At 36.8% G+C, this 14,029-nt stretch overlaps 2 protein-coding genes across 12 annotated transcripts in view; one reads left to right on the top strand and one right to left on the bottom strand.

The window, feature by feature from the left end:
* The window catches only part of jakmip3 (Janus kinase and microtubule interacting protein 3), a 38,148-nt gene extending 31,149 nt beyond the window's left edge, over positions 1 to 6,999 (bottom strand). For 7 of the 11 annotated variants that reach the window (XM_079596362.1, XM_079596361.1, XM_079596363.1 and 4 more), the window contains exons 1-3: positions 4,737 to 5,559; positions 4,432 to 4,531; positions 904 to 1,142 (exon numbers count right to left, since the gene is read on the bottom strand). In XM_079596362.1, coding sequence (XP_079452488.1) covers positions 904 to 1,038 — 135 coding nt within the window. In that variant the 5' untranslated portion in view covers positions 1,039 to 1,142; positions 4,432 to 4,531; positions 4,737 to 5,559. Of the gene's footprint in view, positions 1 to 903; positions 1,143 to 4,431; positions 5,560 to 5,625; positions 5,769 to 6,875 lie in introns of those variants that run through there. The other 4 variants (XM_079596360.1, XM_079596359.1, XM_079596356.1 and 1 more) reach the window with 4 other exon arrangements.
* bnip3 (BCL2 interacting protein 3) lies at positions 5,676 to 13,251 on the top strand. The gene is made up of 6 exons (XM_079596378.1): positions 5,676 to 6,056; positions 7,673 to 7,841; positions 7,938 to 8,016; positions 10,064 to 10,170; positions 10,274 to 10,423; positions 12,165 to 13,251. Exons 1-6 carry the CDS (start codon positions 6,014 to 6,016, stop codon positions 12,205 to 12,207), a joined length of 591 nt encoding a protein of 196 aa, XP_079452504.1. The 5' UTR covers positions 5,676 to 6,013; the 3' UTR covers positions 12,208 to 13,251.
* The last annotated feature ends 778 nt before the right edge of the window (positions 13,252 to 14,029 follow it).

Below are 14,029 nucleotides of genomic sequence, written 5' to 3'. Positions count from 1 at the left end.
CAATGAACAAAGTTTACATTTTTGGGTGAACTGGCTTTAAATCAAACGAATGCTTAATTATAATTATAATTATGACCTTTTTACAAGACTAAATGCTATAAATAACAAAACAGGTTTTCACTCGTTCCTAACACACCACAGTTTGAAGATTTGGGGTCGGCAAGATTTTTTTTAATGTTTTTGAAAGAAAGCTCTTGTGCTCACTAAAGCTCCATTTATTTAATAATAATAAAAAAACACAGTACAAGTAGTATTATTGTGAAATATTATAACCATTTAAAATAAGCATTTTCTATTATAACATTGTAATTTTTTTCCTGTGATACAAAGCTGAATTTTCAGCATCATTACTCCAGTCTTCAGTGTCACATGATCCTTCAGAAATCACTCTAATATGATGATTTACTGCTCAATAAACTGATGTAATGTAATTTCTGATTATTATCAATGATTTGAACATTGTGCTGCTTTTTCTTTTCTTTCGGAAACGATGATACATTCTTTGATGTATAGAAAGCACAAATTAAAAGCATTTATTTGAAATATAAATATTTTGTGACACTATAAATTAATTTAATGCATCCTTTTTATAAGGAAGCAACGGCTCTGATTCCACCCACCCATATAACACAGAACAAGAATTAAAAGGCAATTGTAGTGACATAAATGGTTGACGTGACAACAAAAGACGACCAGCAGTGACTGAACTCCAGAGAAAATAAATCTTTCAAATATGCGGAAGGAAATGAGGTCAGTATTAAACACATTGCAGCAGATGAGAAGCCATTTTCTATTCTGTCAAGCTACATAATATATGAACCAAATAATACATCTGAAATGGAGTCAAGACACTTGCATGCTTTCCACAACAAACTACACTGTAAATAAAGAGTAGAATCTAACCTTGGTTTTCTCTTGCTGCAGTTCAATTTGGATTTCCGTGAGTTTGGCCCTCAGCTCCTCATTGGCTGCCTGCAGTGCTGCCATGGCGTCAGGCCGCTCCCCTTTGCCCCGCCCACTGGGGGCTTTCTTGGACATATTGGGCTGTACTCCACAGGCCACGCCCCTTTCAGGGATGACCTGAGCTTGTGAACGGTCAAGATTGGCTTCCGTTTGTTCCTCAGCTACATCTTTCCACCCACCTGCAGTTCACAAAGAAACAAGTGTTTACAGAGGTCACCAAGATCTAGACCAATCACAGTACCGGTAATATAGTTGGACTGGTTTACTTTTCACTTTTATGAGTGTTGTAAATTCTGACATATATATTTTTTCCCATATTTTGAAGAATGTCGGTAACCAGGCAGTTTACGATAGCCATTGACTTCCATAGCAGAAAAAAGAAAAAGAAAGTCAATGGCTACCGTCAACTGTTGGGTTACCAAAATATCTATAAAAAATATAAGAAACTTTACTAATAGGAATTTATTGTCTTTTTTTCAAGTTTAACTCTTTATTAGGAAGGACGACAGTATGAGCACCTGGGTTATTACTCCTTTTGAATTATTTTCTGATGGGACTACCTGACTCCATTTTAATCAATAAATGGTCTCAAATCACATCTCGAGTGACAGAAATGAGATTAAGTGAAGAGCAAATGGAGCCAAAGTCTCCCGCTTTTCTATTTTTATTCATGAGAAAAAGACCCCAGTAATCTCACATCTTCTCTATAGTTTCAGAAGAGATCTCAATGTCTCAAATCTGGGCTGAAATCAAAATTGAGAGATCTCAATGTTCACTCAAACATTTCTAATACAACTAAAATAAATATCTGTGCTCCTAGCTGCATTCATTTTACTCTACACTCTTACAGTTTGTCATCGATTGAGTCGTGTCTTTTTTTTGCGCCATTTTGCTGTGAAACATGAGGAAAAGTGTATCCGTCTATATGAAAAAGCAACAGCTTTATATTAAAAAGATGTGCTTGATGTGCTGTTAGCAGTATCAATTCTGAAAAGAGAAACCAGAAGTTTTTCTCTGCTTACAAGTATTGGAAATATTTAATACTTTGACAAGTCCTATATCCACATCCAATCCCCACAGAAACATTGTCCCAGCTGTGTGTTTGCCTGATCACTTCAGCAGACTAAAGATAAGAGGAATCTAAAAACATGCCAACTGGTTTGAACATGACCGATAATCTAAACTATATGTAGAATTCAGAAACCCTTGTTATTAGCGACACCGGAGGCCATTAAGTGAAGTGCAGCCAGTAACTTATTGCTTGTGTACACATAACGTACAACAGACTAAACATTCAAAGATTCAATGGCCCAAAATTCATGGTTAAGTTCTTTTTCGTTGGAAATATATACATTTGCAGTGATTTAACGAATATACAGACACCGTCCACACTGCTGAGAGTGATGATTAGATTAATATGTAAATAGGCTATTAAAATTACACTTATGATAAATTGATTATACAGCATTATAATCCCTTTTCTTTGCATGACACATTGACATTAGAGAAAGGCTCTTTTGGCATTATCCTGAACATAAGCATTCATTACAGAAAAGAGGCTGTCGGGGGCCCGAGCAAACGTAATTTTCCCGGCAAAAACGACCCGAGTCCTTCACACAAAAGTCTACATAAAGACAGGGAAAGTCTTGTTTTTTTTTTTAGTTTCATTACAAGCTTTTCACACAATGGCAATAAAAAAGCGATTAATACATGACAATTCTTCCATATTGCCCCTTTAAGTTTAAACACTTTCACCATTAAAAAACAATAATTACACATATATGAGCACTTAATGAATTCATTGGCTTTGAAAGCACTCCGTTTATCACATTTTTATTGAACATGCAATCAGAGATGCACTTTGCAAATGTCTCCATCACATCCACTAATTTCCCAGGGTGCTCTTGGCTTGCTTCAGTATCCCTTTTAAACTTTGTGGCTCTTATTATAGTGCAGTAGATACAATGTCTACCTCACTTTTGACACAGACTGTTTTGCTTTCAAAGAACACTATAATATTAATAAGCTTATTGAAGGTAAAACACACACACAAAAAACTGTATTGTATCTTAACTTTTTAAAATAGGCCTAAATAGTAACTGTTTTGTAAAAAAAAAAAATAATTAAGCATATATATTACACACACACATACTTTTTTTTTAAACAAAAATAACTGCAATTTTGTACCTCATTTTCTGATGACGTTCTCTAGTGGTATAAGCAAAATTAGTTATTTCCAACAATACACTGAAAGCTATGTACTGAAGTAGGCATTACTAACTCTACTGACACAATCTCACTTAAGAAGTGATGAAAGACACCCTTCAGCTTTGCCCAGTTGCACTGAATACATTATGTGGATCATTGGGTAAGATAACTGCACTTTTCATATATACAGCAGCTACTGACAGTAGTTAGTCTGAGGAACAGCTCAATTACTGTCCATCTCAGCCAATCACAATATCACAAGCAGTTTCCTGGAGACAGATCAGCCATGGTCTAATGATAACTCAACAATGCCCTTTGTAAGGATCACAACAGGTTCATATATGAGCACTATACATGATGGGAAGCACATAATGACAGATCTTTCATTTTTGAGTGAACTGTTCCTTTAAAGTTGTGGATGAGAGATTACATGAGGCATCTAATCTGAGTGAATTACAGTGACTCAGCAGACTCATGCAATATGCTCTAAAAAATGTATGATAAATGTGTAGCTGCTCTTAATTATGAAACAATTTGGGATATTTAGCATTTATACAGGATCCTGACCAAGGGCAAAAGTAGAATAATTGATTAAGCAAGTATTCATCATCATAAATGAGCCCATTTATATATATATACTGTATATCCTCAATCACAACATAGCTTTAAAAGTGCATCAACATCATGCAACCTGTCTGTAGACCAACTCTTTTATCAAAGTGACATCTAATCAAAATCTTACAGTCTTCTTTATTAATTGCAATGCAACCAATGCTTTAAAATTTTAATTGGTTATAGCGCATTCATACATTTTGTTGCTTTTAGTCGTTCCAAACAGTCTCTCTAACCCTCCACGTCTAAAGTCAATGAGTTCATTCCCTTAGGTTGACTATTGCGTGCTCCAAAAAAAAAGCAGCACATTTCATCATCGGTTGCTTGCATCATAAACACAACCTATGCTGTGTTTCTCTGCCGGGCATTAGAAGAACATAGACGTCAAGCAGAACGAGCCTCTTTGCATCGCAGATGGCCATCCGAGAACATTTCAATAAATGTCCCAGTGTGCAGACGACAGCATGTGGACGTTATTCCGTCATTTAAACAACATCTCCCCATTCTGTAGCTCGCACTGACAGTTCTGACAAACATCCCAGCAGGCCGATTTCAGGATCATTATCTGGTAATCACACAGGTCTGCGTGTTCGGTGACACCCTGCTTGAATAAAAAAAGGAAATCAATGCATATAGATTGAGACTGACCTTAAGTGCATGATTTGAGTTGGGCTGTTGTTTTAGTCGGCAGGGTTTATCCAGGGAGCTGTTGGTCCGTCATCACTCCGTGTGATTCGCAGCACATGCTCTGAAACGACAAGCGAGGCATGTTGTCATGCCCTGAATTCCATGCAGAAGATGCTTGAATCCTCAGCAGAACTGCGCACAGCTGGATCCTCAGCAGCCGGTAGTGATGGATCACCAGGAGGGAATAGCGGATGAAAAAAAGGGGGAGCTATTGCATGTTAGAGGAGAGACTATGAAGCTAGAGAGATTTGATTCCTTGCACTTACCATAAACACTCCCTCACCATCCCTGATGGAGAGAGAGGATTGATGCTGGCAGGGAGGAGGGTGGAAGAGGAGTGGAGATAGACACGGAGCACACACACACACACATATGCGCAGGCGTGTGCACATGCATACACACTAGGATCTGGCAGTTCTGTGAGATGTGAAGTCTGGCTTCTATCCTAGGTTGCCTGAGAGAGAGATACAGGAAAAGACAGATATTGTGGCCGCCCACTGGTCAATGCACTGCAACTACATCCAAGTCGAATAACATCACGTCATCATCCAGCCTATGCAATAAATAACAACCAAATGCATAGGAAGCTATATGTAGGCTGTGTGTGATTGCATGGCTCTCATTTATTTGGAAGCAGTTCAGGATTCACACGCAGCAGAGCTGTTCCCTCCATATGGTTAATACTAGAAACTGCATCATTGAGCATGGGTTAAATAATACTGCAGAACAACATTAGTGTAGTGCAGTGATTTATCCTCAAGCCATACAGATGGCGATAAAGAGCTAAAACATGAAATTAATGATGTTAAAGGTGCAGTGCTTCATTTCTGTGTTCACCTTGAACAAACGTAAACTGTTACCTGAAAATAATAATAATATAGTAAAGTAAATAATAGAGTAAAATGAAAAAATATTTTTTTAGTTTTGTTGAAAGAAATACTGAACTAAAGATACCGAAGATAAAGATATCATGTCAATGAAAATAGACAACAATGAAAACGCTAAAACTAAACTTAAAAACCGATAAGTAGCTTAAATAAATTAAAAGAACCGTAAACATAAATAGTAAATAAAAACAGAAAGGCTCATTAAAACGTAAATACTATTTTATTTTTGTGGTGGCAAAGCCTGCAAATGTAGGGTAACGTTAACTACCTGACCTAGAGGAGGATTTGTACAACCTGGCAACAACTCTGAAGAGGATTTAGCCCAATCTGGCATCCCTTGTGCCAGTGTGCCAGTATTGTTGTCATTCTGTTTGCCCTAAATTTCCATTCATAGGACAGTCGCATGTTGCGTCACCACCAGCTGTGTGGATTCGTGGAATAAATATCCCGATCCACTTCTGTCACATGAAATTTATTATACTGGACGAGCAGAATATATAAAGCAGAGCTTGTCTCGTCCACAAACACCGTTTCGAGCGTGGAACCACCCATGACTTTGGATAACTGCGTTTCTAAATCGTACAGACTCCCGATTAAGGATTTAGACGGACGTGAATCCTCTTCTGCTGTTTGTTTGGTCGGTAAAAGGAACTGAAATGTCGATTGAGAAACAAAGCGTGCCCGAGGAAAACCTTCAGGGTATGTAGCTATCAAAACAGCTCAATTTAATGTTATTTTTTGCACGTTTCTCCTTAAAACTCCTTATAATATTTATAATTGTGGGGATTATCCTTGGTCTAAAGCAGTAACGTTCGAAATTAGATATGCATCAAATTTCGGTTTCACATAAAATGTAGCCTATAATTGTGCAGGCACTATCCACGCAAAGGCTATTTCACGGAATAATATGTGTCAAGAAATAGGAGGTGTGGGCAACAAAACAAAAAACATAATGACGCATGTGACCTGCAATAATAAAAATGGAAGCGAAACAATATTCGATTCGTTCAGGAATCATTCTTTAGTGTCGGATCTCTTTACTGAACCGATTCACAGAACCGTTATGAACAAGTTGTTCAGTAATTAAACTGAACCGTTTTCGATTCGGCAACTCGCCGACTCACTGAACGGAGAACCGCCTCTTTCGAACATATCTGAATCTTAATGAGGCAAATAACAATCTTATGAGCCGTATGATACATAATGAAAAAACGTGAACGATTTATTTGGCAGTTTAATCAACACGTTGGTTGTGACCAGTCACATTTTATTAAAACATCAAACCTAGGGTTGAATGAAATGGTTTTAATGTTGATTTTTGTTAATAAGTTAAAATAAAAACGTTAAAAAAAAGAAGATAGAAGTAATGGGATTACGTAAAGAATCACTAAACCATTTTAACCGGCTCCTTGAAACGAGCGTTCTGAACGAACCGACTCACAGAAAGGAGGCGGACCACTTGAACGAGGTGGGTATTACACAGCCTGATCTCATTGGATGATGAGTGAAAAAAAAGACCTGATTTCATGAGCTATTTCTAGCCAGAGCTCTGTTTGTTTTCCTCTAGCTGCTGGGTTGAGTCTCAAGTCCTGGCATGTCCTCTGCTTTTCTGGATATTCTGGTCGCTGTGTCACGATCACCGATTCATGCCCAACCCAGTTTTCAATATGTCCTGTCGATAAAATATTTGGTTAAAAGATAAAACAACTGGTTATGACATGTGATGCTTGCAATACACTGAATTGCAAAACATAACTGCACTTGATGCACTTATTAACTGGTTATGACATGTGATGCTTGCAATACACTGATTCTTGAAAGACAATGGCATATAGACTATATATACATACATAAAAAAACACAAAAATAGGTTAGCAATGCACAACATTAGAAGTAAATTTACAACAACAACAAAATAAACATCAAAAAGAGGCTAAAAAACAATGGACTGAAAATCAGCATGAAATGAAAGTTGCGATCATCATTTCTTTCTTATTGTGACATTGGAATGAAACCGCTTTACAAACTAGAAAAAAATGTTGGGCGAGACTTGATCTTGTCCCTCGGGAATTGATTGGATTGCTATTGGTGGATCTCATGTGAGTGACAGGTTGCCCCGCCCCCACGCCAGTAAACACATCCTCAGAGAATAGATGTCGCTGCAACAGGGAGGGGGAAGTTACTTTGATAAAAGATTACGAGGCACATCAATTAATTAATACTGCAATATTCCCTTTAAAAAAAATCATGGTGACTTTAAATCTGCATGCAACACTAAAAACAAAGACCTAGAAATGATTTGTCTTGTCCTGCAGGTTCCTGGGTGGAGCTGCATTTTAACAATGGAGGCGGCAGCAGTCCTAAAGGAGGAACGGAGGAGCAGGCCACCAGCACCGCCCCGAGTGGAGACCTGGAGAAGATGCTTCTGGAAGCACAGCACGAGTCGGGCAGGAGCAGCTCAAGAGGAAGCCTGCCATGTGATAGGTCAGTCTATATGTTATATATATTCCTATATGTTAATTTGATAGGCATGTTATAATAAATGTATAATAAATTATACACATTTGGGAATCTCACCAGTCCTCCAAGATCCCAGACTCCTTCACACTTGCGCAGGGGCTCCGAGGTCCACAGCTCTGGAGAAAAGAACAGCTCACAGGTAGATATTAGCAGCTGGTCATGACTTAAAGGAGTGGTTGATTATGATTTCACTTCTCTAACTTTTAGTTAGTGTGTAATGTTGCTGTTTGAGCATAAACAACATCTGCAAAGTTACAACGCTCAAAGTTCAACGCAAAGGAAGATATTTGATTTTAAAGAAATCGTTTATTAAGGACTAAAACAAACGGCTGGTAGAGACTACACGACATTCCTCCCGGGTTAATGACATCACTAACCCTGAAATTTACATAAACCCCGCCGCCGGTAACACACAGTCCATGTTGAGAAGAGGAAGAGTTGTTGTAGTCGAGCACATTTATGAGTCTGCTCAAGCTGTCACATCCATCTTTTCTCATGCAATACAGTTCATAACACAAATGCAATAGCATGTCACTCTGTAGGCATCTTACAACAGTTCACACACAAGATTATCATGACAGAATATGCTAATCAAAGACTTGAAGATCACATCAGCAACATAAATTCATCAACTAACCATTCAGAAACTCCTGTTGCATTCTACATGTTGTCACTTCTTCTTGAGTCTCTCCATCATTGTCCGACTCCAGTTTAAACATAAAAGGCGGAACAGTTTCTGACATTTTAGTGCTTGTCTGCATGAGGTAATCAGAGCTGCTAACACACATACACACGCACACATGCTGTTGAAGCTCCGCCCTCTGTGCCGGGAGCAGCAGCTCATTTGCATTTAAAGGGACACACACGAAACAACATTTTTACTGACCATCAAAAAGGGACCATTTTAACATGCTGTAAAAATATCTGTGGGACATTTTGAGCTAAAACTTCACATACACACTCTGTAAAACTTATTTTACATATTGTAAAAAGGGGGCATTATACCACCTCCTTAATTCAATTGTACTAGTGCAAGTGTACTATTGCTTTAGTGTAGACTTTTATGCAGATTTATTCGGTATACAATAAGATTCAATGTTCCCATGGTCAAGATAAATGTAGAATCATCAGGCGATTTAAATAGTGTTTTTCAGACCTGAAAGAAAGTCACGTAAATTAATAAAAAAAACTATTGGAAAATTCTATAGGAGATGCATATTTTTATACATATATAATCTGTTAGAAATTGCTCTTTGTGAGTACTCCATAAAAAAAGCCTATATATATATATTAAGTTTATATGTGCGCGTGTGTCTTTTACTACCATGTACTAACATTTAAATTAATAATTTGATGCAATGCATATGATATTGTGTTATAGTTTATTTTAAGGTGTCAATGTTACAGTGTAATTATGCATTTATGTAACCACATGTACTTACTATAGGGTTAGGATTGGTGTTTGGTTTAAGTTTAGTTGCATGCAATTATGCACAATTTATAGTTATTTCTACAGTAGTAACTACATGTAAAATAAAGTGTTACTGTTACTTGATATTGATGCAATACTGTCTATCTGCAACTAATTACACTGTTGACCCTTAAACCTGACCATATCACCAAACCTTAACTGTTTCCCACCTCAATAGCAACACAAGTGCTTTGCAATACAACACATTTTTTTAAATGCAAGTACATAGTAAAGACACCTAATATAGTAGGACCATTTCTATAAAATGATTTTTTAAAACCCAGTTAAGTCAAATACAATTCATGGATATTTATTGGTCTGTAGGTGTGGGAACCCTGAAGATCGCTGTAACCAGGATTAGTTGATAAGATTAAAGACTAATACATTTAAATAAAATCAATTTATAACATGAAAGTCATCTGTTAGCCATCCCAAGAGCCGGTTCACACAGAATGCAATTTTTGCTGTTAAAAAACATGAGTTGCCGGTCAATGGAACGAAAAAAAAGCACAAGGTCTAGAGACGTTTTTAAAAGTTAAACTTTTTATCTTGAGCGCCGCATCTTTAAAATACTGTGTCATGCGCGAGATACGAGTGCAACGGTTACAGACCTCTGTGTTGTGTGTTTACGTTGTAAAACTATGGAAAAGGAGTGAAATTGAATGTAAAAACATGTTCTGTGTGAACTAACTGCAGTGTTGTGGTCTGGTTTAAGTCAGAGGAAGACTATTTGGAGAGGAGAAGAGAGGTGGAGATCCTGATGAAGAAAAATGCAGACTGGATCTGGGACTGGTCGAGCCGACCGGAAAACTTGCCACCCAAGTACCTAAACTTTTAGAAAACATACTATTTAATACTGTTAATAAGCCAACGTAGACCGTAATGAGTAAGGTCAAACATCACACAGTACATTTTGCCTTTGTAGGGAATTTCTGCTGCGGCACCCGAAGCGCTCCAGCACGCTCAGCATGAGGAACACCAGTGTGATGAAGAAGGGAGGAATCTTCTCAGCAGAATTCCTCAAAGTTTTCCTGCCCTCGCTCGTCCTTTCGCACATCCTCGCTGTGGGTCTCGGGTGAGTACATTTAAACAAACCCCTGAACCCTAGTATTAAAGTTACCCTAGTATATCAGTGTGGAACTCATGTACCAATCACCAAAACTATTCAAAATCGTATTTATATGAATAAAATAATTAACAATGCTGCTTTCAGTGTTATTTCACTATTATTGATATACTATTTTATGCTATTATTTATATATATATATATATATATATATATATATAGTATAAAAATGACTTTCATGTTATAAATTGGATTATTTTATTTTAATTTATTAGTCTGTAATCTTAAACTAATATTTGAAGTGGATCAAAAAAGTTGAGAAAAGTTGTCCTAAGACAAGAATGGGTATTGTTCAAAATTCATGTATAACTTTGATGAAAGGTTTTGATCGACTTCAAATGTCGACTATTGTACACACACACACACACACACACACACACACACACACACACACACACACACACACACACACACACACACACACACACACACACACACACACACACACACACACACACACACACACACTTGGAAACATTAAGGTCTTTTAATGTTTTTGAAAGGTGTCTCTTAATCTCACCAAAGCTGTATTTATTTGATAAAAAATACAGTAAAATATATTTTAAAATGTAATGTATTCCTGTGATGCAAAGCTGAATTTTTTAGCAGCCATTACTTCAGTCTTTAATGTCACATGAACTTTCACATGAAATCATTATAAGATTAAGATAATTTCTTATTATTATCAATGTTGATAACAGTTTTAGCTGCTTAAGTTTTTTTTCTTCCATCCTAATACACTGCCAATCAAAAGTTTGAAGTGAGATTTAAAAACAAACAAAAAAACACTTATTTAGCAAAGGCACATTAAATTGATAAAGACAGTAAATAGATGTATTAAATTAATAAATGACAAAAAAAGTTATATTTATAATAAATTCAGTTCTTTTGAACTTTCTATTTTTCAAAGAATCCTTCCACAAAAATACTAAGCAGCACAACTGTGTTTAACAAAAAAAATAAAAAAAAATGTTTTTTGAGCACTAAATCAGCATATTATAATGATTTCTGAAGGATCATGTGACACTGAAGACTGGAGTAATGATGCTGAAAATTCAGCTTTGCATCACAGGGATACATACTTCAAAATATATTACAACAGAAACCAGTTCATTTAAATTGCAATATTTCACTGTATTTGATCAAATAAATGCAGCCTCGTCAATTTTTAAAAAACCTTAACGTTTCCAAACTTTTGACCGGTAGCGGTCAGAACACATTCATTTCGCTTGTCACACAGCAAAATAAAGAAATCATATGAAATTACATTTAAGGGGGATCCTGAGCCATATATAGGGAACTGAATATTTTAGAGTTGTGTGTAGTTACCAATAATCAACCACCCAATGTTTTGCACGATTTTCAGCCTTGTATTTATAGTTTCTGATGTTGAAAAAGCAAGCCAAATCCTTTTTATCCGCAGAGACAATATTTTATAGTAACACATAAAGGGCTATTTTTGAGTCCCGCGGATGGATGCGGTCTGCGTGCTGGAATGCATGCTAGTGTGCTCTACAGGGGGTTAGTATGACTTAGCACTTTTCCACTGACTCGCATCTCTGCCGATGGAGGACAGAGTTGGAAGAGCTGAGAGTTATTCATTTTCATGATAAATTAATACTAGAATTCATGTTCTTATATAGCCCAAGTACACCACTAACCCCATCTGATATTAATTTCTTCTTTTCAGGGTGTACATCGGAAGGCGTATTACTACTTCTGGCACATTTTGAGGGAGCAGGAAAAGCCAAGAAACAAGAAAATGTCATATACGCACATCCACCATCTCAGCTGCTTTGTCGTGAATAAGTGCTAGTGTAGATGCAGATAGGGCAAGGTCACGTGACACATTTCCTCTCCTCGGCCGTGAGCCGCTCTGTCTCGCTTCCCCCTAGTGTATTCCACTGGCCTTTCCCATAATTCCTCTCCCAAATCGACATGTAATGCCAGTCCACTCCAGGGCCGTCAGCGCAGGGAAGGCTACGCTAGACTTATGAACACATGCCTGATAGAATTAGATGTACTGCATCCTCATAATTTCGTATTTACTCGTACCAAGACTACTAAGAATATTGAGAGGATCGTAAAATAAGGGATGAGAGGAAAGGACGAGTGGATCACGAGATGCTGGATCTCCAGAGATGGTACCTGTGAAACTGAAGACTGTGAATTGGGAGATTTAACTTTCTACCCCATTAAAAACAATCGGATTTATCGAATGCTAAATCTCAACATTTGGTGATGTAACAAAGTACGTGACTTGTTTTACCTCGTCAAAGCTCCATTTTGCTGTATCTTGAAGTTGTTTCTGCATGTATGATGTTCCAGACACCAAAAAACAGACCTTTGCTTTGGGAATCAGGCTGTGCACAGTATTATACACACACAACAGCAACTGTCCTTAGTGAATACTAGCCAAAAGTTGAGTACCATATCAACTCTTATCTGAATGTCAATTGAAATCACAAATAATTGTAGAATATACTTCCAAGCTTAACTTGAGATTTGACTAATGTTGAATTAATTTTGCCTTAGTGCTCACCTGAACTGCAATCACAGATGTTCTTCACTGATGTTTATCTGAATGGTCAGGGTTCCAGCCCGAAGATTGCCTTAAATAAATCTGTTAATGAATCAGGCAGGAGTATAAGGGAAATTGTGTAAATTTGTGCATGTTTTGTAGTCTTTGAAAATCGTATTCAGTGTACGTGTCAATTTCATAACGGTTTTGTATCAACACAGGGAATCAACAGAAATAAATGTCTACTTCAACACTTCCTCTGGATTCTGTGTTTTAAGAATTATTAGTTATATTTAAAGGGATAGTTCACCCAATGAACATTTGTCATTATTTATTCACCCCCTCAAGAAGATAGTTTGAAGAACGTTTCTGGTCCTTAGACTTTTTTTCTTCTTCTCTATGGAAGTCAATAGGACCAGCAACTGCTTGGTTACCAACATTGTTCAAAATATCTTCCTTTATTTTCAACAGAAGAACGAACTTCACAGGTTTGGAACAACTTGAGAGCGAGTGATGACAGAATTTTGGTCTAACAAATTCTTGATTAATCTTAATATTTTAAACGGCAGTATATACACATGCTACAGTCCTAGGTATTTCAAAATAAGTGGATGCTGTTGTTCTAGGTTGGTAATTTCGCACAATGACAACATATCTAATGCATTGTCCTGCACACTATAGTTTAAAATGGCAATTATGAATGTGCATCAATGGAGAATGAGAAAGCAATGCATCTGTGAATTAAACTGTTACCAACATTAATTTGACTTCAAGATAACAGGACACATTACCCAGCAATCGGTTCACATGAATTTGAACCATACCTAAGTTTTACACAATTATCATTAGACAGTTTTTTTAAAAATAGGAATCAGTATTACATTCCATATTTACACTGAACATAGACAAAAAGTTTGCCAAGGCTACCTGCAATTATTTAAATAAGTGTTGGTCAGTGTGTTGATTCAGATAAACACAATTAAAATTTTATTTAACTTTGGTCAAAAATAATCAAACAAGTGTACACTTTCACA

Source organism: Phoxinus phoxinus, assembly GCF_949152265.1.
Source record: "Phoxinus phoxinus genome assembly, chromosome: 21".
NCBI classification, from domain to species: Eukaryota; Metazoa; Chordata; class Actinopteri; order Cypriniformes; family Leuciscidae; genus Phoxinus; species Phoxinus phoxinus.
Note: the sequence above shows the minus strand (reverse complement) of the source record. Positions and strands in the feature narration are given on the sequence as shown.